The 22,840-nt window shown below is 35.9% G+C and overlaps 2 protein-coding genes across 2 annotated transcripts; both read left to right on the top strand.

Moving 5' to 3' along the window:
* Positions 1 to 577: 577 nt before the first annotated feature.
* On the top strand, positions 578 to 5,229 carry serpinh1a (serpin peptidase inhibitor, clade H (heat shock protein 47), member 1a). Its single transcript, XM_082158764.1, has 5 exons — positions 578 to 985; positions 2,191 to 2,793; positions 2,875 to 2,973; positions 4,035 to 4,267; positions 4,351 to 5,229. The coding sequence occupies exons 1-5, from the start codon at positions 916 to 918 to the stop codon at positions 4,651 to 4,653; spliced, it is 1,308 nt and encodes a 435-aa protein (XP_082014890.1). The 5' UTR covers positions 578 to 915; the 3' UTR covers positions 4,654 to 5,229.
* A 2,084-nt stretch (positions 5,230 to 7,313) lies between these two features.
* On the top strand, positions 7,314 to 15,963 carry acer3 (alkaline ceramidase 3). Its single transcript, XM_082157005.1, has 10 exons — positions 7,314 to 7,599; positions 10,482 to 10,592; positions 10,712 to 10,764; positions 10,935 to 10,987; positions 11,680 to 11,761; positions 11,861 to 11,896; positions 12,245 to 12,303; positions 13,615 to 13,716; positions 13,972 to 14,076; positions 14,165 to 15,963. Exons 1-10 carry the CDS (start codon positions 7,497 to 7,499, stop codon positions 14,262 to 14,264), a joined length of 804 nt encoding a protein of 267 aa, XP_082013131.1. The 5' UTR covers positions 7,314 to 7,496; the 3' UTR covers positions 14,265 to 15,963.
* Positions 15,964 to 22,840: the final 6,877 nt, after the last annotated feature.

Here is a 22,840-nt window from a genome sequence, read left to right on the forward strand (position 1 = left end):
CATGTTTAATACATTGCTTGTATGAATTAGCATGTTGCAAGCATTTTTCACGTTACTAGCATGAATTAGCATGTTTCTAGAATGTTTGAACATATTGTTAGTATGAATTACCATGCTTCTAGCAAGATTTAATTGCTAGCATGAATTAGCATATTGCTAGCATGAATTAGCATATTGCTAGCATGTTTTAACACATTGCTAGCATGCGTATCTCATCATATTCGTAAATAGAGAGTGTAAAAATGGGGTGAGCAATAAAATATTCCTCATGTTTGTAGAACAGGATTCCTGGTGCTATATAAAGAAGAAGATACATAATGTATTAGTTTGGAGCATAGAGAGCATTTTAAAATAGATGTTGTCTTCTTAAATGGGGACAAATGGGAACTATAAAGCTTGCTGCACACCCAAAGTGCAGATAAAATCTCTGTCCTGTTTTGTCCGCCTGCAGGCCTAGACACGACCCACTACAAACGTGGCACACAGAAGAGAGAGAGACAAGAGACAGACCGGGTGGGGGTGGGAGTAGAATAACCATTTGTCTTAACCATACAGATGAAACCTTACAGTCTTTTTACAGTTACTTTTATTATATAAATGTTAAACTCTCCTATTAAATACAAATACAAAAAAAAAATGTAGGCCTACTGCCAGATTTTAGACTAAATTACAGTTTGCTTCTTGCTAGAATATTTACATCTGATGTCCACCATTTTCCCAGCACTTTAGCTTCTTTTATAGTCATTGTGTGAGCAGGAAAAGGGTCAGTTCCTGCTGCCTTTAGGACCTTGAGGAGAGAGTCCACTCCAGTTCCCACAGTAAGTGGATCTGGGGGAGGTCTTTCAGAACACGGGAACCATTATAATACTCCTTTCCCAACTTCCAGAAGTTTCTTTTCCAGACTATAAAGTCTGCATGAAGGATTTGATATCAGGGGAAGCCAACAGATCTGAGAGGTTGCAACAGTTTTCGGAAGCTCTGAGAGGTGAGAAATAGATGCCATTACAGCTGTGAAAACATTTTGCATTCAGGCTTCATCAACAGCATGAAAAATTCAAACAATGTGCAGTAGCCTATTCCATAACAGAGTTCTTCTTTCAAAATATTGAAATGTAAAATAAATGTTTGCAAGAGACGTTGATAGTTTTACTCAAAGATAAAGTGTTCATAAGCAGCCAAGTGCTTTGATTAACTGTTTGTGTAATGATTCTAAAGGCTTTTTACGTATGTAACAGTCCAAAATTGCTCCTTCAAGCTCTGACTCGCCCATATGGGCATAATAAAAGTGCATTTTGGTGCGTTTTGCATGGCTGAAGGCAACATTTTGGGCTGTTCATGTGGTAGAAGGGTGGGGAAAAGCTGCACAAACTATAACATGTCTGAAATCTGATGTTCTAACACTAGTGGAACTTCCTGCCATCCTGGCATTCCTGATTGGATAACGGTCATCCAGCTTAAGATGACTCCGGGAGCCGTGAAATCTGAATATGTGGCTGTTACAGCTTTTTCTCCAGTGAATATATATTTGCATCTTGGGGAAATGTGATATTATACACCGTTCAAAAGTTTTTAGTTTTTTTACTTTTACAAGGATGCATTCAATTGATCAAAAGTGTCAGTAAAGACATTTAAAATGTTACAAAAGATTAATATTTAAAAAAATGCTATATTAAGCAACTGTTTTCAACATTGTTAATAATAATACAAGTTTCTTAAGCAGCAAATCAGCAGATTAGAATGAGAGAAAATATGCTGAAAGTTCAGCTTCGTCATCACATGAATAAATAATATTTTAAAATATATGAATATAGAACACAGTAGAGGTAGAATTAACATTCGTATCAATATCTTCTTTCGTGGTCCCCAAGGAATATTTCTCATTTATAAGCAAAAACGTGTTGTGATGAAGGATCTCAGATCTTCTAAGAGTGCGGTTCACTGTTCACGTGGCAGTTATGTAACATTTCTGCCTTACTGTACATGTTTGCTGGACTTCCTTTAGCATAGCAGGCCTGTCATTAAAAGTCTATGGAAATTACAGCGTGAAAGTACAGCTTTGATATATCTTGGCACTATCCTCTCAGTTCTGTGGTCAGGAACTAAAACTTTCCACAGCTCTAGACATATAGAAAATCATCTCATATGTAAAATGAACGTTTCAACTTACTGACTTGTTTGTTACCCTTACAGGCTGTAAACTTACCATCTCTAAAATCATGTTGGTGTCAAGCGTGGTTCTCCTGTGCCTATTGGCCACCGTGAGCGCAGAAAAGACCCTCAGCAGCCATGCCACCATGTTGGCAGACAACAGTGCCACTTTGGCCTTCAACCTGTACCAGAACATGGCAAAGGAGAAGGACCTCGAGAACATCCTGATTTCCCCTGTGGTTGTGGCCTCCTCGCTGGGTTTGGTGGCTCTTGGAGGGAAATCCAACACTGCTTCTCAGGTCAAAACCGTCCTGAGCGCCACTACGGTGAAGGATGAGCAGCTACACTCTGGGCTGTCTGAGCTTCTCACCGAGGTCAGTAACTCAACGGCACGTAACGTCACCTGGAAGATCAGCAACCGTTTCTACGGGCCCAGCTCTGTTAGCTTCGTTGACGGCTTTCTGAAGAGCAGCAAGAAGCATTATAACTACGACCACTCCAAAATAAACTTCCGTGACAAGCGCAGCGCGGTCAAAGCCATCAACGACTGGGCATCGAAGTCCACCGACGGAAAGCTGCCTGAAGTGACCAAAGATGTGGAGAAGACAGATGGAGCCATGATCATCAACGCCATGTTTTATAAACGTAAGACTTGATCACCTTAAGAATGAGAAGCAATTTGTAGATTCTTTAAAAAACTAAAATGAGACTCTGTTTTCTCTCCAGCACACTGGGATGAGCAGTTCCATCATAAGATGGTAGACAATCGTGGTTTCTTAGTGCATCGCTCCTACACTGTCTCCGTACCCATGATGCATCGCACTGGTGAGGTCATGGTTAAAGCAGATATGATCCTGAAACACAAAGCTCAGTGGTAAAAAGTACATTACGGAGGATTTTTCATTACAAATGAATTACTGTACAGTTACACTAGTTCATTTTTATACAGTTTTTGTAACTTTTTGTTTTGATGGAAATAAATCTTAAATTTTAGTCAGTATTTAGTCATGTCATATTCTTTAATTGCAGTCAATAAAATCGCATGTTATTTGTCAACAAAAGAAAGAAAAATCTTACAAGAAAGTGCAAAATTAAACCAAACATTCAAATATGTTCTATTATTTTTTTTGAATATTTAAAAAATAAATATGAAATATAATTAATTAATTAATATTTAGATAAATTAAAATATATCAACATTTAATGTTAATAAATTCGTTTTTGTGTTTTGACAAATATCCTTTAAATTTTGTCAATATTTTGTCATGTCATATTGTTTAGTTTTAGTCAGTTTAGCTAAAATGGCATGTCATTTTAGTCAATGAAAATTAAATATATTATACATTTAAAAAATATCAACTTTTAATGTTGTTAAACATTGATAGATTTTTTAAATACTGTATATATAATGTAAAATACTGTATATTTATATATAATACATGACATTTGAATATTTAGTTTAAAACCCTTTTGTTAAATGGCATAACAAAGAAAGGTAATAGACTATAGAACAAATCTTTTTTTTGTATTTGACGAAAATATCCCTTAACTTTATTGAATGTTTCATCATGTCATATTCTTTAATTTTGGTCTGTTTATTTGAACGAAACAGCATGTAATTTAAGTCAATGATAAAAATATTTTAGTTTACAATAAAAAATTTTTTTTTTAAAAATAAATATATATGACAATAATTCAATATTTAGTTTGATTAAAAAAAAAAAACTTTAGTGAGTAAGATTAAAACTGGCCAGTACGTAAAAAAAAAAAAAAAAAGAAGCTGTTCAACCTTACCTTGAGTCAATCATTTACATCCATAACTGCTGTTGGATTTGGCGGGATTTGCATGATTACATTTTTACACATTCGTTTATGCTGTCTTTCAGGCATTTATGGCTTCTTTGACGACACAAGCAACAAGCTTTTAGTTCTGAACATGCCGCTGGCCCATAAGATGTCATCTGTGGTGTTCATCATGCCGTACCACGTAGAAGCCCTGGAAAGAGTGGAGAAACTGTTAACACGTCAACAACTGAACACCTGGATGGGTAAGCTGGAACAGAGGGCGGTCGCGGTGTCGCTGCCAAAGGTCAGCATGGAGGTCAGCCACAACCTGCAGGTACGAACAGTCTGCAATTTCAGCAAGTGTTTGTTATAAACTCACCTGTGAATTCAGTTCCTTATCACCACGCTGTCTTGCAGAAACATCTTGCTGAGCTGGGTCTGACCGAAGCTGTGGACAAAGCCAAAGCAGATCTGTCCAACATCTCAGGGAAGAAAGACCTCTACCTGTCCAACGTGTTCCATGCCTCCGCCATGGAGTGGGACACCGAGGGAAATCCACCCGATGCTAGCATCTTTGGTTCTGACAAGCTCAAAAACCCCAAACTCTTCTACGCTGACCATCCCTTCATCTTCCTGGTGAAGGACAACAAGACAAACTCCATTCTTTTCATGGGCAGGCTGGTCCGACCGAAGGGTGAAAAAATGAGGGATGAATTGTAGGTTCATTTAAATGTGAGTGAATGTGGTTAATGAGTGTGTGTGTGAGCAGATTTGTGAATGTGTGTAAATGGTACACCTGAGTTCTTTCCATTAGATCAGTGGACCAGCATGTGCTATCCGTTACGTTTACTTTGAAAATTTAGTTTAAGGTGCCTCATAATGTTTTATGTTATAAACTATGCAAGTGTACTAGACAAAGTATCGTAAAATTTACACCTGAATAGGTTTCTGAGAAGTGCAGCATGCTTATATTAAGTATGATCTCTATAAAATTTGCTTTAAAGCACACGAACATCATTTTTGCTCAGGGGGTTCTCTTTTTTATTTGCTTGGCTTGAGCGAATAACTCACTATGCCGAGTGTTTGATTTCCGAAAAAGTCCACTCCATGCTGTAACATTCCTCTCAGAAGTGCACACTTGTGTCTGCACTGAATACTGCGTCTGCACTAGATAGCATGTGATACGAGTCCACGTCTGTACCATGTTAAAGCTGGAATTCACATTGTACCAAAACACGGTTGTCTGAAAAGTTGGATTGTACCTTGATTTTTCAATAAAATCAGCATCACTGAGAACATGTGTGGATTTGTATGTATGCTGTACTTCTTTTAAGGTCAAAGTAAGTTTGCATATCAGAAATGCATACCACACTTACTATTTCTGAAGTATATAGTATGTATTAAGTGTGCAGTATGCAGATTTTAGTGGCATTTGCCAAAATATTAAGTATACAATAGAGCTTACTGTGTTGAATACTACAAGTATATCCCATAATGCATTGCGCTTGACCTGACTTTTAATTTCCTGTGTGATGAATGAATTAGAACAGTATGTGACAAGAGTGTGTCTGAAATTCACAGTACTCATAAAAGAGTAGGACACTTTACTATCCCATGAGGCCATTTGTGAATGAAGTGACGCAACTGACACTGGTAGGTCACATGACAATGATAACATGGTGAATGTAAATGTAGTAGCCTACATACAGATTACATTCATACTACACACATTCATACTATAGAGAACTAACTTTTTAGCGGCCATGAAGTAAGTACTTATTCAAAATAAGTACCTACTCAAGTCTTCCATTTTTAACAGCTATTTCTTAACTCATGTATTATTTGATTAGGCTGCCGACTTTTTGCCGACTTTTATTTTAAAAATAAAACCTAGCTTTTTTTATTTCAGAAAAACCAACTGGATGGCACATGCTGAATTACATATGCCTCTGCAATGAAATAAGGCCACGTCACAAACAGTGAATAGTACTGTTTGAAACTAAAGGTTTATATTTTTATCTGCAAAAAGCTTTGGCGACATCTAGCGTGATTCACCGAAATGACATCAATGCTCACTGATAATGGCATGTGAAGAGACTGTATGTGTCTGTGAAGCACCCAAAATCAGTTAGAAAGAGAATCTGTTCCGCTGTACACAGAAAACATAAATGTATTTCTCGTTCTTAAGATCGTGGAGAGACAGAAACAGGAACAGGAAAAAGAAACAGGTTTGTGTGTATTCTCACACGTGTAAACTCTGTTATCTGATCAGATGAGAATGTGTTCAGATGTGACAGTATGTTTAACCTTCAACCCACAAAAAATAATACATATCATGATGAAAAACTGTATTGTGGGTAAAATAAAAAGTCAATTTTTTCAGGTAAAACGGCTAAATAAGCCAATTATAATCCCAATATTCAAGGGAAAATAGCAACAACAAAGATTTCTAAAAAAAATATTGGTAACACTTTACAATAAGGTCCCATTAGTTAACATTAGTAAATGCATCAACTAACATTAACCAACAATAATACATTTGTTACAGTATTTATTAATCTTTGTCAATGTTAGTTCATTGTTAGCTCAGGTTCATTAAATATTAACAGACACAACTTTTATTTTTAATGCATTAGTAAATGTTAAAAATAACATTAACTCAGATTATTAAATGCTTTAGTATTACATATTTTATTTGTTAGTTAAGTAATATAGTCAAATAATGTAAACAAATGGAACGTTATTGTTAGCAAAATATTTTTTCAAAAATGTAATTTTAAACAGTGTGTTAGGTTATTTGGTGGGTTGTTTGTTTCAGAGATATTCAGGAACTTGAACATGAAGAGATAGCTCACCCAAAAAGTGTTCTTTTCGGTCATAATTTTCTGACCCTCAAGTTGTTCCAAACCTGTATGAGTTTCTTTCTTCTGTTGAACACAAAATAATATATTTTAAGGAATGTTGGTAACCAGACAGTTGACGGTAGCCATTGACTTCCATAGTAGGAAAAAATACCATGGAAGTCAATGAGTACCATCAGTTGTCTGGTTACCAACATTCTTTAGAATATCTGTGTTCAACAGAAGAAAGAAACGCATACATGTTTGGAACAACATGAGGGTAAATAAATTATTACAGAATTTTCATTTTTGGGTGACCTATCCCTTTAACTACACTTTATTTTTCATTAATACGCCATCACAAATTATGTAATCCTTAAGAGATCATGAACACAAAAATATACACACATTACAATTAATAATATAATATAATCGACGTATAATGCACATTAACTAGCCTATATTTTAAGCTAATACAATATTTGTAGCCTATGTGTGTGCATTGTGCATTTTTGAGCGTATAGTACACTGTCCTTTCAAAGTAGGCTACTACATTAGACCAGAACAACAATCATTTCGTTGTATTGAGTTTCAGAAGGCTATTGTTTGCATTGCAACTGTTATCACACGTAGGCCGGTTCAGATTGGATGGAGCACTGAATCCGTTACCGTACAAGCAACTCCTCCCTCCGCCCGTCCAACCTATCTGATCTCTGTCTCATCATGGCTCCGGCGGCGGACAGGCCGGGCTACTGGGGAACACCGACCTCAACTCTAGACTGGTGCGAGGAGAATTATGTGGTCTCGTATTACATCGCAGAATTCTGTAAGTACGTTTGAACGGGGAGCTTGTGTTCGGGACAAACGGTTCATTGTCGTGTAGGGTGGTAAACACGGATGTTAAAACGGTAGAGAGGAGTATTGTCGAATCCTACTATGAGAAGGCGGGATACTTAATATTCATGAGGCAAGCATCCGCTATTGGACGCTTACGACGCATCGTCAGCAGAGCCTAATTAATATTGAGGAATCACTTCTTTTTACATTGGAAGGTTTTGAAGCAACGTCAAAACGACGTAATTAATATTAAAAAGCCAAGCCTTGTTCATAGCGAAGTTACGAACCACCGTCAGCGTGACATACTTAAAATTCATAAGCATTTAATTGCCATAGTAGGATTCGTAACTTAACAGCCGAGGCCAGCAGCGACCCACTGTCCGCTTTGAACTCGTATCATAATCCCAATAACACATAGGAAAATCATACAAATGACCGGAAAGAGAATGAATGAAACCTAACGTTAGCATTTGGAGCGGAGCACGAGCCGTCGATATACTGATTTTCAGTGAAATCAATACTATGAGCAGAAAAAACATACTTTATTTACCACCACGTAACGTTAGATGTTTTCTTATGCTATTGCTATACGTTCTTTAAATTTGCTTTAATTATAAACTGACTTAAGTATTGTCTCCAATAAGCTGCGACTCGAATCAGTTGAACGTATAGTGATAAAGGACTAATAGTGTAATCACTTTTACTGTAAATATGAATGAGTTATTTTACGAGCCTTACAATATGACTATGGTGATTCAATGGCATTTTGGTCACTGCTGAAATAAAAACAACAATAGCCTGATTTGCTGCTCTAGTTGGTTTTCCAGCCAGATCTGGTGAACAATACCCATTTAAGTGCCATTTATTACCATCAGTATTTTTTGTAAGAATAATACCATAATTTGCATATTTCCAAACAACTAGTCAAGCTAATAAACCATTACTTTCACCATGGTTATAGAGATTTAAATGGAGAAGTTCTACCTAGGTTTCTGTGATTGCTTTATTGTGAACTTTTGCTTGACTGCTGATTATATCCCAGATATGAAAGTATGGAAGGACACAATGTGCATAGCCATTAGATCTTTGTTGTTTGCTCAAGTACTGTACATTTCAGGTCACGTTGATACGATGCTCAAAGGGCACAGAGTGACAGTTAACACACTAATACTAATAGAGCTTAAATTCCCTCTGCAATTCCCTATGGGTTTTTAGCGGTTTTTGGTTAGTCTGATTATTTGAGTTGTATTTTACAACAAACATTACACATAGTCATATCTTAAATATAAGTTTTAAACGCTGCTAGAACCAACAGGAATTCTGGTGCCACTGAGATCAGAGGGGTCCAGCGTAAACCTGTTGCCCTGTGAAGGAATGTGTAATGTTCAGTATGATCAGCTGTAGTGTATATCCAAACAATGAAACAATAGGTCCGTATACACCATGTTAGTTAATTCTAACATAGGTTTAGTTTTCTTATCAGTCTACCAGCTGCTGGTGGTGCTAAGAGGCCAGTTTGGATGAAGTTCACTCAACTTTTGTTCAGCTCTGCTGCAGTTTTTGCTTTTATCGTTTATAGAGTAACTCAAATACGGCCTAAAGTCAGCATGAAATGGGAGTTGTGATAGTGTCTTCTTTCCTATTGTGATGTATATCCAAGTGAAAATGTCTTCTCAAACAAGAAAAAATGTAGGGCAGGACTTGATTTTGTTTATTGGAATTGATTGGATGGTTGTGGTTTGCTATTGGTGGATCTCATGTGAGTGACAGGTTGCCCCGCCCTCACGTCAGTAAACACGTCAGAGAAGAGTAGAGATGTCACTATAAGAGGGAGGGGAAGTTATTTTGATAAAGATTATGATGGCGCATGAATAATAAAAAAAAGATGTGCACTAGGGGTGTAACTGTACACAGAAACCATGGTTCGTTACGGTCCCCGCTACTAGCAAACTCTTGCGTGTTATCTGAACACTTGGGCTGCGTTCCAGTCCAAAATTGTCATGCCCTTCACTCGCAAACTTCCCTCCGTCTCGTTCACTCGGATGTACGTCATTGCGAGTGCTCACTACTGGCGGAAACTGCAATGGGCTGAACAGAACGTCTTAAGCCCTTGATCACTTGGAATCAGCTGTGGAGTTGATTTATTATTAAAAAAAAAATTCCCTTTAAGAATTTGTTTAATGCAGCATCCAAATGTTTATAGGTGTGTTTGGGTTGTTTTAAATAAAAAATATATATTATTAATATATCATAGAGTTGTCTGTTGTGGTGGTGATTAGATGAGATATGTGGTGACGTCACAATCGTACTGCATTGTGGGACATATAGGTGCCTGAAGTGTACATTTGAAGCAGACTCGCTCCCTCGGTCAAAATCGAGGGAACGAGGGTCTGTCCATATAAACTTCCCTCGTCCACTTCACGAAGTGGAATGCACTTCAAAATGGCGGCAGGGATTCCCCCAAGGGGAAGTGCTTAGGGAAGTTCGCAAGTGCGTGTCTAAAAGTGGACTGGAACGCAGCATGGAATGCAGCATTGTTTTGGGTTGGTGCTCTTCTTCTTCTGCTCTTTTTCCTGTTGTGGCATAGAGCAAACAGCGTTGCATTAACACATGCGCCCCCTTCTGGATTGGAGTGTGGATCGCCTGTAACTGACTGTATACATCGTCTGACTGTGTGCACCAAACTGGGATGTCCGTTCTGTTACAGTTCGGAACGTATACATACCGTTACACCCCTAATGTGCACGGATAAATCATTTATAACAAATACTGCAATATTCCATAAAAAATAATAATTGTCAATTGTGATTTCATGGTGACTTATTTACATTCATTAACATGAAAACATTGTTTTTTTTTTGCTTTCTCCAGGGAATACTGTCAGTAACCTGATAATGATCCTACCTCCCATTTATGGAGCCATTCAGACGTGTAAAGATGGTTTGGAAGTACGCTATGTGTGGTCCTTTTTAGGACTCGCTGGTACGATGCATCATTCACATTTTTTTCGAAAGGAGTTACCTTTCCCAATGATATGTATTTCCTAAACAATTTCAATGATTAAAATGTGGGGTTTTATGTTGTTTTTCTTTTTGGCACAGCCGTAGGCATTGGCTCATGGAGCTTTCACATGACACTACAGTATGAAATGCAGGTAAGCTTGACTTCTCTTCAGCCTTTCAAAGTGTGCATCTTGTTCTCAAGCACGCTTTCATTCTCGTAGCCACAAAGCTGCTTCTCTAATGGTACATGCCCAAAGCAACAGCAATTATTCACAAGTGACACACAAATGCTGTCAGTCTCTGCATTGTCTTTTGTTTCTAGTTACTGGATGAGCTGCCGATGATCTACAGCTGCTGCGTCTTTGTCTACTGCCTGTAAGTTGACCTTTCTTACACCTGCAAAGTCACACAGTCTGCTTTCACCTTTGACCTCTGAACGCTTGTCTTGAGCGTAATGAGGATCAGAATTTTTTTTATCAGTAAGCTTTTGGATTTGAAAGAAGTCTTTTATGCTCTCCAAGGCTGCATTTATTTGATCATATATAGTAGGAACAGTAATATTGTGAAATATTATTAAAACTTAAAATAACTGTTTTCAATTTTCACATATTTCTAAATGTAATTTGTTCTGTGATGGCAAAGCTGAATTTTCAGCATCATTACTCCAGTTTTCAGTGTCACATGATTATTCAGAAATCATTCTAATATGATGATTTGCTGCTTAAGAAACATTTCTTATTATTATGTTGAAAATGGTGGAGTTGCATATTAATTTTGTGATACACTGTCTGTGATGCATTATTTTCAGGATTCTTTGATGAATAGAAAGCTCAAAAGAACAGCATTTATTTGAAGTAGAAAACATTTGTAACATTATAAATGTTTTTACTGTTACGTTTGATCAATTTAATGTGTCTCTGCTGAATAAAAGTATTTGATTTCTTTAAAAAAATTCTTACGGACCCCAAACTTTTGAACTGTAGTGTATGATTATAGGTAATTTATTGTGGATGCTTTTCCTGACTTTGTTCTGTGATTGATCTGAATATGTGTCTTACATGTTACAGATATGAGTGCTTCAAGCTAGAGCATGCTGTTAACTATTTCTCAATTACACTTTTGCTGACCTTCAGTATTATTGTTAGTGTGGTAAGTTTTTCTTTGCTCTTATACATTTTCTAAAACACATACAGAAACAGTAATATGCAGTCAAAAAATTGAAATTCTACTATTGTTTTTTTATTTTAGGTTTACCTGATATGGAAAGAGCCTGTCTTTCACCAGGTGAGGCCAGACTCTCTCTTTAGTTTGGGTTATCCTACTTAACCATGTCAGGTTTCTTTGAGAGCATGACAATGTTGTGTCAAAACAACCGGCTCTTCTGCAGTCGGTGTTTGTTGTCCGTTTCTGTTGTTTAAGGGCATGACAGTTAGGTGTGGCTCTATTCATGCTCAGGGTATTGAATGGTTCATGAGCTTCTGGAAACACACTGCTGTGATGTCTTTTGTTTAAAACTGCCAGCACAACACATTCATGTAAAAAGAAAATCACCATTTAAACAATCATATTGTTTACATATTAGATGCTGATGTTAAACATACAGGTTAACAGCGGTTTTATCATTTCCCCCAGGTCATGTATGCCGTACTTGTGGCTTTCTTGGTGTTTCGCTCAGTTTTCATTGTCACATGGTGAGTAAATTAATCTGTATTTGCCCACCCAAAAAACAGAGTTAAACAAACAGCCTTGGTTCCAAAAGTATTTTTCAGATTAAGTTTTCTCATAGAAAAAAAGAAAAATAAGTATTTGTTAAAGCGTTATAAGCCATGAATAAAAACCAACCAGCTATGAGGTCAATCACAACAAAACTATAGGCAAAAAAATATAAAAATAATCAGACAAAAAGGTACAAGACTGTGTACTTAACGGGTTTAATAAGTGAAAGAACTACAATCCCATGAGGCATAATATAATCAAATTAAAAACGACAGATAAATATAAAGCTTTCGATTTAAAGATGTTGATTATGAATAGAAAGAATATGTTTATGTTTATTGCAAAATATGCATATATACACACAAATATTTCAATAGTATCAATGTATTATTATATGGCAGAAATAGTATGCTAGTGTGTAGTTCTGAATTCGGCATGACTATTACGTCATTCGCAGTGCTTCATGGGAGTTTGTGGGTAAAGAGTTATTTTGGTACAATTTGCTTGGCTTCATCCGAAATCGCATACTTCCATACTATATAGTAGGCAAAAAACAGTATGTGATAAAAGAAGTATGTCTGAATTAACAGTACTCAAAAAAAGTAGGCAAAAATTTACCCAGACGACCTACTACTTCTGGCGAGATCCTGAAGTGTGCATAGGATGGAGGCCATGAGGCCACGGGAGAGGTTTTGTGAATGGAGGTTAAGCGACGCAACTGACGCTAGTAGGTCAGATGATAATGACAAAATGGCAAATGTAGTACGTCCAGATTGCATTCCTACTAGTACACACTCATACCAAATACTTTTTTAGCGGTTGTGAAGTAATTACGTATTCATAATAAGTACCTACACAATAGATTATGTGAATTCGGATGCAGCTCTAATTTCTCTGATTGGTGGAGTTCATTGCAGAATCATGAGTAATGTTGTTTTTCACCAGGAATTCTGCTGCTAAGCACGTGTATTTAAAAAATAATTTGAAATAATGCAGGCAGATGGCTTCAACAAAAGCATATACCATTGATTAAGAACTCATAGCAGGTCTGTCTAGGTAAGCTATTGTTCAAAATCAATTCCCCTATGGGGAAAATGAATGGAATTTTTACTTCCAGAACCCGAATGTTGCACGTACTCTATTGATTGGATTGTGAAAAGTGGAAAGGTTCATAGTGGAATAGAGACAGACTTGAATTTAAGTTTGCTAAAACAATGTCTGTATTAAGAAGGTGTGATTGTGTATTAAGGAAGTAAATACTTTAACATCATGTCTGTGCTTTGCAGGGTCTATCCATGGCTCAGAGCCCTCTGCTTTACGTCATTAACCGTCTTCCTGTTGGGATTCGTATTATGGAACATCGATAATATCCTGTGTGACTCTCTAAGGTAGTTCTAGTCTCATTCCATTTTTACATTTAGCAGTATATACATTTTTGTCAACAAAAATAACATCTTAGTTTACAAGAAAAGCTAAATCAAACTAAATATTCAATTTATTATAAATAAATACATAATTATGTATAAAATAAATATATATTAGTTTTGGCCCAAAATTTAAGTCAGTTTTACTCTGACTGAAATAGCATTTAGTCAACAGAAATAACGTTACAAGAGGTAATTATTTGTCATGGTTTCATTCAGAGCCACACGGCAGCGACTGCCTCCTGTGATTGGGGCGGTTACGCAGCTTCACGCCTGGTGGCACATCCTAACAGGCCTGGGGTCATATTTACACATACTCCTCAGGTACGTATCTGTTGAAAAATTATGTTGTTTGAATGGATGATGTAATTAAATATGGATATATATATATATTTTTTTTTTTTTGCCATAGCCTCCAGATTCGGTCAACCTACCTCAAGCACAGACCAAAAGTGAAGTTTTTATGTGGCGTTTGGCCGATGCTGCACATTGAATCTCAGAAGGCGAGTTGAAAGGGACCCGAGAAGAGGAAGATGGACCAATCACAGACCTCAGACAGAAAGAGGTCCAGCCAATGAGCTTCAGCGGCAGCAGGAAGTGACCAGCGGCTGACGGTTTGGTTCCCCTGTTCCCCTTCCGACTCCGTTTGCCAAGTGCATTACTGAGAAAACTGCCAAACGAAGGAAAGATTTTGTCTTTATTATAGGTTAGGTGAGAGTTTTGTAGTGGTCTTGTGATTTTGCACATGTAACATGTACATACGTTTTCCTATAAATCGGAGGGTCTAATTAGCGAGAAAGAAGCAGCCAAAACTAGGATTCTGTTCTGGTTAGTATTTCATGAGGGAAAATAATATGGCTTTGTTGGATCATATCTAGTCAGTTTGACAGTTTTCATATTTTGTACTTGAACTTAATGTAACTAGCTTGAGATTATGCAAAATCTTACTTATCTCTACATTTTTAGAGATTATGAAGGTCAAATTAAACAGATAAGAAAAATGAATGAGTGTTAATAAGTAAGATCTTCATCCTTAAGAACCATTGAGGCATTTAGGGATGAGATACATGCACATTTTACTGTAATATGGTCATTTTACTGTGTTTCAGAGATACAGTAGCATGTTACATAATTGTGTCCATGTTACACATACTACATATTAATATTTGTAATTACAGTAAGACATATTAACAATAGTCATAAGCTGCTCTGCAAAACAAATTGAGTCAATAATTCAGTGACTCACTTGTCACGTTTTTATTTAAACCTGATCCAGGTTTAATCCATAAACATTTCAAGGCCCTCATGTGACCAATATGCAATCAAATGGATTTAATTTATTATCATTTTTGGTAAAAGGGTGTGTTAATATGAACATTTTATGAAGGACTTATCATGTATGCTTATTAACATTGAGCTGAGATACTTAAATGCTTTAATTGCTGTTACTCAGTCTAGAGTAAATTGGTTAAAATCAAGTAAAGCCTTGCTATCATTAGCAAATGAATGTCTCATATACTATATTATATTCTCATCTCTAATACTAACTACTTGAAATGCCACTAGTCATGCTTGCTGTCAAAAAAGAAACAGTGAAGGGTGGCAACGAATTAAGTCATATATTAATATTGATTCGTCATTTGTTTATGTATTGTGCCAAGTTAATGGTTCAATAAGAACTCAATCATCTGTAAAGCACAGTTGATTAAAATAAATTGTATTTAATCCGATGAGACGTTAGGCACATGTTTCAGATAAAGCGCTGCTGTTGGTTTGGAGTCATGTTTGCACCACTAAGGATGCCTTAGATTAAACTGTGGTTTATTCCTTGTTGCCTTGATGTCCATTATATCAAATAATTATGAATTACATATTCCATCACATAAAATTATTCAAACAAAAACAAAGATGTCAACATTTTTGCTGAATACAAATGAACAAACAACAGCAAAATTACTGCCACTATCACAGTTTCGTGCTTAAATGTACTGATGCAGTTGTTAAGATATTAGTGGACCTCTAATCTTGCTTATGACTGAAATGGTGAGTTATAATATGGAATATTGTAGCTGACCTTCCCAGCATTGTCCTGTAAAGGCTGTGTAATGATTTAAGTATGTTATGTGTGTGTTTTGTGATTTTTTTTTTTTGGTGCCTCATTAAAATCTATGTTGCCAAAACATTAAATAATGTTAATGTTGTTGTACCTTATTTTAAATTGTTTGTGCTGCTTATACGTCTTTATAATAGGGATCGTGGCTATAATAATTTTTTTTATCTGTCGTTTGTACTTGCATCCAATCATACAACACTGATGTATTGACAGCATCTAAAACTTTAAATTATTTATGTATAGCTACACAGTAAAAAAAAAAAAAGTTTTTAATATATTTTCATAGTAACATTTTACTAGTATTTTACTAGTAGGCCTATACAGTGATGTATACTGTCACAGTATACAGTCTTAATTAGCCATTACTATTAAATATATAAATATATATATATATATATATATATATATATATATATATATATATATATATATATGTATGTATAATATATATATATATATATATATATATAATGTATGTGTATATATATATATATATATATATATGAATAATCCATTACATTTAATGTAGTCTAATTGATTAAATACAATAAAATCTTCTTTAATCCTTAATTCCTTGATGTACTTCCTTAATTCTTTCGATAAATGTATCATTTTGTGAACCTAAACGGATTCGTTTAGGTTCACAAAAGTTGCTTATGTTTTCACGTTAATAATATCCGTTCAGTGTTTATGCAAACATGAAAAAGTAGCCTATGTGTGCCTGAACAACACTTCGGACTGGTTTCACCTAAAGGGCTTAGATTAAGACAGGATTAGGTTTTAGTTCAAGTAGGACATTAAAGTAGCTTTTATCAACGTGCAGTCAGTCAAGTTTACATTATTTAGTCAACTTATATTATGGAACCTGGGGGTTAAATATAAATACCGATTTATGAGTTCCGGTTGGAATGGTAAAACATCATCTCAAAAATACTGGCTGCAGATCATTGTTGTAACAGCAGAGGGCAGATCTGCAGGTTGGAGTAGTGGGCGTGACGAAAGGTCTTTATCATTGGTCACAAAAGCTGTCAGTCAAGGGTGTGGGCTATAGGGTTAGGGGTTAGTTTCTGTTGTAGCAATTCACCTTTTTTCGGCAAGCCTCCTATCGGCAGGCCCATTATTATTACTCCGACCTGCAGCTATCCTTGTCTCCACACTATTGACACGTTCATCTGCAGCTGTCTTTGAGTCATATCAGACAGAGATGTCATTGAGTCATTTCCTGGCCTGGAAAGTAAGCATGTTTGAACATCTGGAGTCTCAGGAAAACAGGGGAATTCTGCACGACGTCAGAGATTTCAGGTGAAAGCTCCTCTTCAGTTGATTACATGCAAAGACTGAGAAAAATGAGAAACCCCTTTACATCATCAGGATTGTTCTTCAGGCATCCTGAGTTAAACAGGACCCAAAATATAGGCCTACCCATAGGTGCATGCACTGATAACTGACATGACACTTTACAGCAGCATGACATGTTATTAGGCCTAATTTTACACCATATTTTATTTTTGAATCACAATTCCTATTTATTATGCACACAATATTTAAGTGACCTGAAAAAAAGTCAAAATGTGGTGAAAAATTTATAAGTGACAAGTTAAAAAATAAATTTCCCCCCTCGTATATTCAGATAGTGTTATTTGTCATTTAGTTATCCGCATCAGAAGAGGGTACTCTAGGTAAATCTGTATTTGAGTGGGTTGGGTTTTAATACGAATTTACACATACACGCACGCATTTTATATATTTATATGTCTCAGCTCCTACTTGTTTTTATTTTAGGGATGAAGAATGATCCCTGCTGGGAAAGAAACATGTTGTAAATAAAAAAAATTCCATGACTACATCCTGAACCAACAGACTGTCAACACAGAGCTTTATGTGTCATTAACACTATTGACAAAACTGATTACATAATAGCAGATGTAGAGGTGGTGGCCAAAGGAAGTGATGACCACCTGATTTATAGACAGGCGGTTACCAGTAATTCTGCTGAGATTAGACAATCAGTGAACTTTGAAAGGGGCTGTTTTTGATTTATTATCTAGAATCCCTGAGTCAGTGGAAGCACTGCTCACATGTCTTATTTTGGAGCTGAGAGAACATGATGATGAACCAAAGTATTTAACAAACAAGCATTCAATGGCAACGTGTGGAAATTTGTGGCGAATGGGAGTTACATTGTTCTACATATACAGTAGATGCCATCTAGGCTTGGCTATGACTCTGTCCTAGGGCACTACCAGGTTTTTATTACATGTGTTAACTAGATAATTTGCTGAGATATCATGTGAGTCATCTGAATAATCAATTTCCTATTCCAAAATCAGATATACAGGCAAAAGGCAACAGTGTCAAGCCTCACCTGTATTAGGGACGGTTCACACAGAATGTAAGTGGAAAAAACAATATGGCAAGCCAAAAGAGTCAGAATTATGCTGTAGATTAATCACGTTTACATCCAAAACGCCATATCTGATGGCATTTAAGACGGTTTTAGACGAATTCTGGCCCTTATGGCATTCGATAAGTCTTGTGGCAAGCAAAGTGCCGGATAAAGCAGTGCTTTTCACAAACACTAAAATGCCATCAAAAACATGATTCATCTACAGCGTAACTCTGACCCTTATGACCTGCGAAAGAAAAACAATGGAAAGGTGGGACAGCGAAATGGAAAAACGCAATCTATGTGAAACGAGCCCTACACTGCAAAAGGACAACAACGCATTCGAAAATACACTTGTAATGAAAGTCTATAAGGCAAATTTTGTAGTTATAACTGTGAGACAAGTCAAAATTATTTTATTTCTGTTTTAACAATATCATTTATTTAAACCAAAATGTTCCTTTAAAGTGGAACAGATGCGGTATGAATGTAGCCTATTCACATAATATTAGTCAAGCATGTTAGAGTGTCTGGAGTCTGAGACAGACTTTCAGGTCCATAGTCCATTTAGAAACCATTGGAGTAATTCAGGAAGTAGATGAGGACTGAGATAGACCTGTGATACAAGGAGTTGGGTTTTGAACGTTTATTCATCTAAGAACATTTTTTCAAATATGTATCTGATAAGATCAGAGGATATTTGTTCATCCACTTAAACTGGCATTTTTGTCCATTTTGTTAAAAGGTACCATTTCTATGCACCTTTAAAGAAAAGGGACAGAAATAGTTAAAGGGGATGAAGAAATAACACTTGATTTTAAGTAAAATTGTAATATTAATCTTTTAAATTGTGTGATGTAGCTTGATGCTACTTGTTGCTCTAATCCCCCTGCTGCAGGAGCTTTTCTATTCCATAATCTAGTTTGTTAAAAGAATTCACATAATAAGGTCCCAAGAATAGTTTTTTTCTTCTTCTTTTTTTTCTAACAAGACTTAAGATAATAGGTGGATTATTCATGTATAGTGGGATGAAAGAGATGTAGATGGCCAAGCCATTATGCCAGAATCAAGGCTATATAAGACTTATAAGGCTATAAGTCTCATACCGGCAGAGGTGTGAAAGGTTCATCGATTGACTACAATAAGCATGAATGGAGGAGTACTCCTCATAAGACATTAGTCAAAGACTGTAAATGGGTGTTTACATGGCAATAAAATATTTGATAAGCATCAGCTTTTTCTTTAAAAAAAACTCCCCTGGACATACTCTTAAGTCTTCACAGCATGGATAATTTTAGAGATATCATCCTCAGATTTGAAATGAAGCATTTGTGGTTACACTTAGTTGTGGTTATAAGTTGTTATACTACATTCATATAATATTTTTATACATTTAATAAATCTATTCTTAATATGTTTTGTTTTTGTTTTATGTTTGAGCTTAAATATCTCAATATTAATAACAGTCTGATTAATTCTGAGTCTTGAACTGTCTCAAGGGTTGGCTTTCTAAATATATGTTGGTTATGTGTCTATTTGTAACGCTGATATCCACAGAAGACGAAGATGAATCCAAGGTTTATTAAACAAGTACCAACAAAAGAGCCAAACAGCCAACAATGCGAGACAGTGTGCTACTCACAAACAATACCGGAAAACAAAGAAGTGAACACAAGGAGGAACTTAAATTACTCTGCAATATACAGAGTATATCCTCCTCCTGTAAATCAAAAAGATTGAGAGGCAACAGCTACTACATAACCAAGCTTGCTCCTGGGGTCAGCCAAGTATGAGAATAGAGAGATGTTTCCCTTCGCATATTCTTTACACTGATAAAAATGATTTTGTGGTAAAGTAAATACTACAGAAAAAAACAATGTAATTTACATGAAAAAGTTAGTTCAGGCAAGAGTTAACCCTCTGAGGTCGGCAAACGCGCCCCCGCGTTTTGCTGGATTTTCTTCACATTGTAGCACAATAAACTTAAATTACTCCGTCATTTATGGTCATACAGAAAAAAGAAATATAAAAAAAGAATCTGTGATATTTCTACTTTTGTATGTGTCCACTTACAATCAAATCAAAACATTGTGCTTTTGTAAAATAAAAAAAATAAACAGGGTGTGCGTTCTGCCTCTCCATCGTGGTAAACTTTTTTTTCTTGAGCATGTCTATAAACTGAAACAAAACTCAGCGAATACTTGTCACACATTTATGAGCCATATACCTTTATACACATTTAAGTGTGTACTTTTAAATGATCGGATTCAAACTGAAAACAAATATTCTCTGTTTAAGTAATTTGTATAAAACCAACAGTATGTCCAGTATCTCAAACGCTTGCTAATTACTTTTAATTCGACCACGCCCACTCGCGCAAAAGTGATTCACATGCAAATCGTCCACATGGAACGGTTACCTCAAACACAAAACACCCAAAAACTTCACAAGTCTCTGCTTTTCGTCGAGTTTCGTCTGAGCTTACATTGGATTTACCTCAGAAGAAGAAGAACGCGATTTGAAGACAAGAAAGATGTAAGGTAAGAAATTCTTACTTATTAGTTTATGGTATTGTTGCATAAACTTTACATTGCAGTTGAACTGTTGCTAGGTATATGGTGAATATTATACTATTTAGACCCGTGTTTACTGTTAAATACTGTTTGTGGATATCTGCTCAAACATAGATATGTATAACCATAATGTTTAATATTTTGGAGCACGATCGCGTTTGAATGTATCATATTTTGGAGCGCAATCGCGTTTGAATGTATCATATTTTGGAGCGCTATCCAGTTTGAATGTATCATATTTTGGAGCGCGATCGCGTTTGAATGTATCATATTTTGGAGCGCGATCGCGTTTGAATGTATCATATTTTGGAGCGCGATCCCGTTTGAATGTATCATATTTTGGAGCGCGCTGTGGGTTTGAATGTATCATATTTTGGAGCGCGCTGTGGGTTTGAATGTATCATATTTTGGAGCGCGATCGCGTTTGAAAGGAAAAATGCACCAAACATTAGGCTTTATGTTTTTACTATTATCTCATTTCATATCATCATAACGAATGGAAACATTTGAAGTAACATAAGATAATCAATATATTTTTCTCTAGCATTGTTACTGAAATCTTTTGGAAGATTTATAGGCTGCTACAGGTTATTGTTATTATTATTTTATGCAGTACTGCACATAGCTTGTGCCTACAAGGCACAACAAACATGGTGTTCATTATATTATATATTGTTGGAAACATTTGTGTGTGTGTGTGTGTGTGTGTGTGTGTGTGTGTGTGTGTGTATTCTGTGAATTTTAAAAAGCAATTTTAACCAGAAAAATCTACAATTCCCAAAATCGTGCAGGCCTATTTTCTCTTGATACCAGTATGTTCACTTTTTTTCTTTTCTTTCAGGAACCAGATGCAACTGAGTCCTGCTGACTTCAACATTCACATGAGTCTCTGTACATGAACATGGTAAAGTGAAAATCAACCTTGGAAATGAAAGGTATGTACAATGTTTTTAGGAATGGCACAAAGGTCTCTGTCTTTGGATCATTGTTTTCAATGTGCTCTTTTGTCATTTGTTGTGTATCTTTGGATTATGTTGTGTTGTAAATAAATCCAAACAATCTAAAAGCCATTATTTTTTAAATCTCATTCTTTGTGCAAGGTTGCTCTGAATGACAGGGCCTGATCGCTCCTAATAGGGCCGTTAGGGGAGTGTCTTTGTCTTTCTCAGGTGTTAAAGCCTTACATATTAATGAGATGATCACGCCTCTTCACATAAGGCTTTTTCACACAAAACACGTCTTAGAAATTTTAAATCAATATATTGTCTAATCTGAATGAGCGGTCAGGATGATTTTCACATAGTTTTGGAGCAAATATTCTAGGCTACGTGATACAATTTTCAAAAGTCTTGTGAAGAAATAATCAGTATGGGTTTCATGGCCTTATTTCAGTGACAATTTTTTTTTGTATTTTCACAAACCACGCATAAATGTCATTATCTCAAAACTACAAACTTTTACACACATGCTGCTGATATATTATTGTAGCAGAGTTTGTGCTAAATACAGTGTAATAAGACTTTAGCCATGACAATGTCACAAGTAACAGAAATAAGCACAAATGTCAGAGCATGTCAGAACACCTCCAGGGCCAGAAAACAGCTCAGAACCCAGAGGGTTAAAAAAATTAAGTAAATTCTATATTAGTACTCAATTCAAGCGTGTAGAAATGAAAGCGTAAATATCAACGTTATAAAATTAAGTAAAATTACTCAACTTTTCTGATACTGGTGTTCCCATCATGCACTGGGACTTGAATAATTAATGAGGTTGATTTTTCACTGTTTTCAAACTGTATTTACACTGTTTCATCATTGCTTTTGTTGTTAGGATTAGTAATGTGCCATTTTGAGACATTTGGAGTTCATTTTCTACTCAAAATGACACATTCAAACACAAAAACGATCCATCAAATGTTACCGTCATTGTGTATTGTCTACCAAGTATTGAGGTCTCTGCGTTCACATGATGCTTAACATCTGATATGCTGTCTTACACAATATCTATTGTATTATT

The sequence above is a fragment of the Leuciscus leuciscus genome, assembly GCF_965113295.1.
Source record: "Leuciscus leuciscus genome assembly, chromosome: 24".
NCBI classification, from domain to species: Eukaryota; Metazoa; Chordata; class Actinopteri; order Cypriniformes; family Leuciscidae; genus Leuciscus; species Leuciscus leuciscus.

Coding starts and splice junctions, on each gene's coding strand:
- serpinh1a (XM_082158764.1), top strand. CDS start 916: ATGAAGGATTTGATATCAGGGGAAGCCAACAGATCTGAGAGGTTGCAA. Junction 2,794..2,874: donor CAACGCCATGTTTTATAAAC/GTAAGACTTGAT, acceptor TTTTCTCTCCAG/CACACTGGGATGAGCAGTTC. Junction 2,974..4,034: donor ACCCATGATGCATCGCACTG/GTGAGGTCATGG, acceptor GCTGTCTTTCAG/GCATTTATGGCTTCTTTGAC.
- acer3 (XM_082157005.1), top strand. CDS start 7,497: ATGGCTCCGGCGGCGGACAGGCCGGGCTACTGGGGAACACCGACCTCA. Junction 10,593..10,711: donor GTCCTTTTTAGGACTCGCTG/GTACGATGCATC, acceptor TTTTTGGCACAG/CCGTAGGCATTGGCTCATGG. Junction 14,077..14,164: donor TATTTACACATACTCCTCAG/GTACGTATCTGT, acceptor TTTTTGCCATAG/CCTCCAGATTCGGTCAACCT.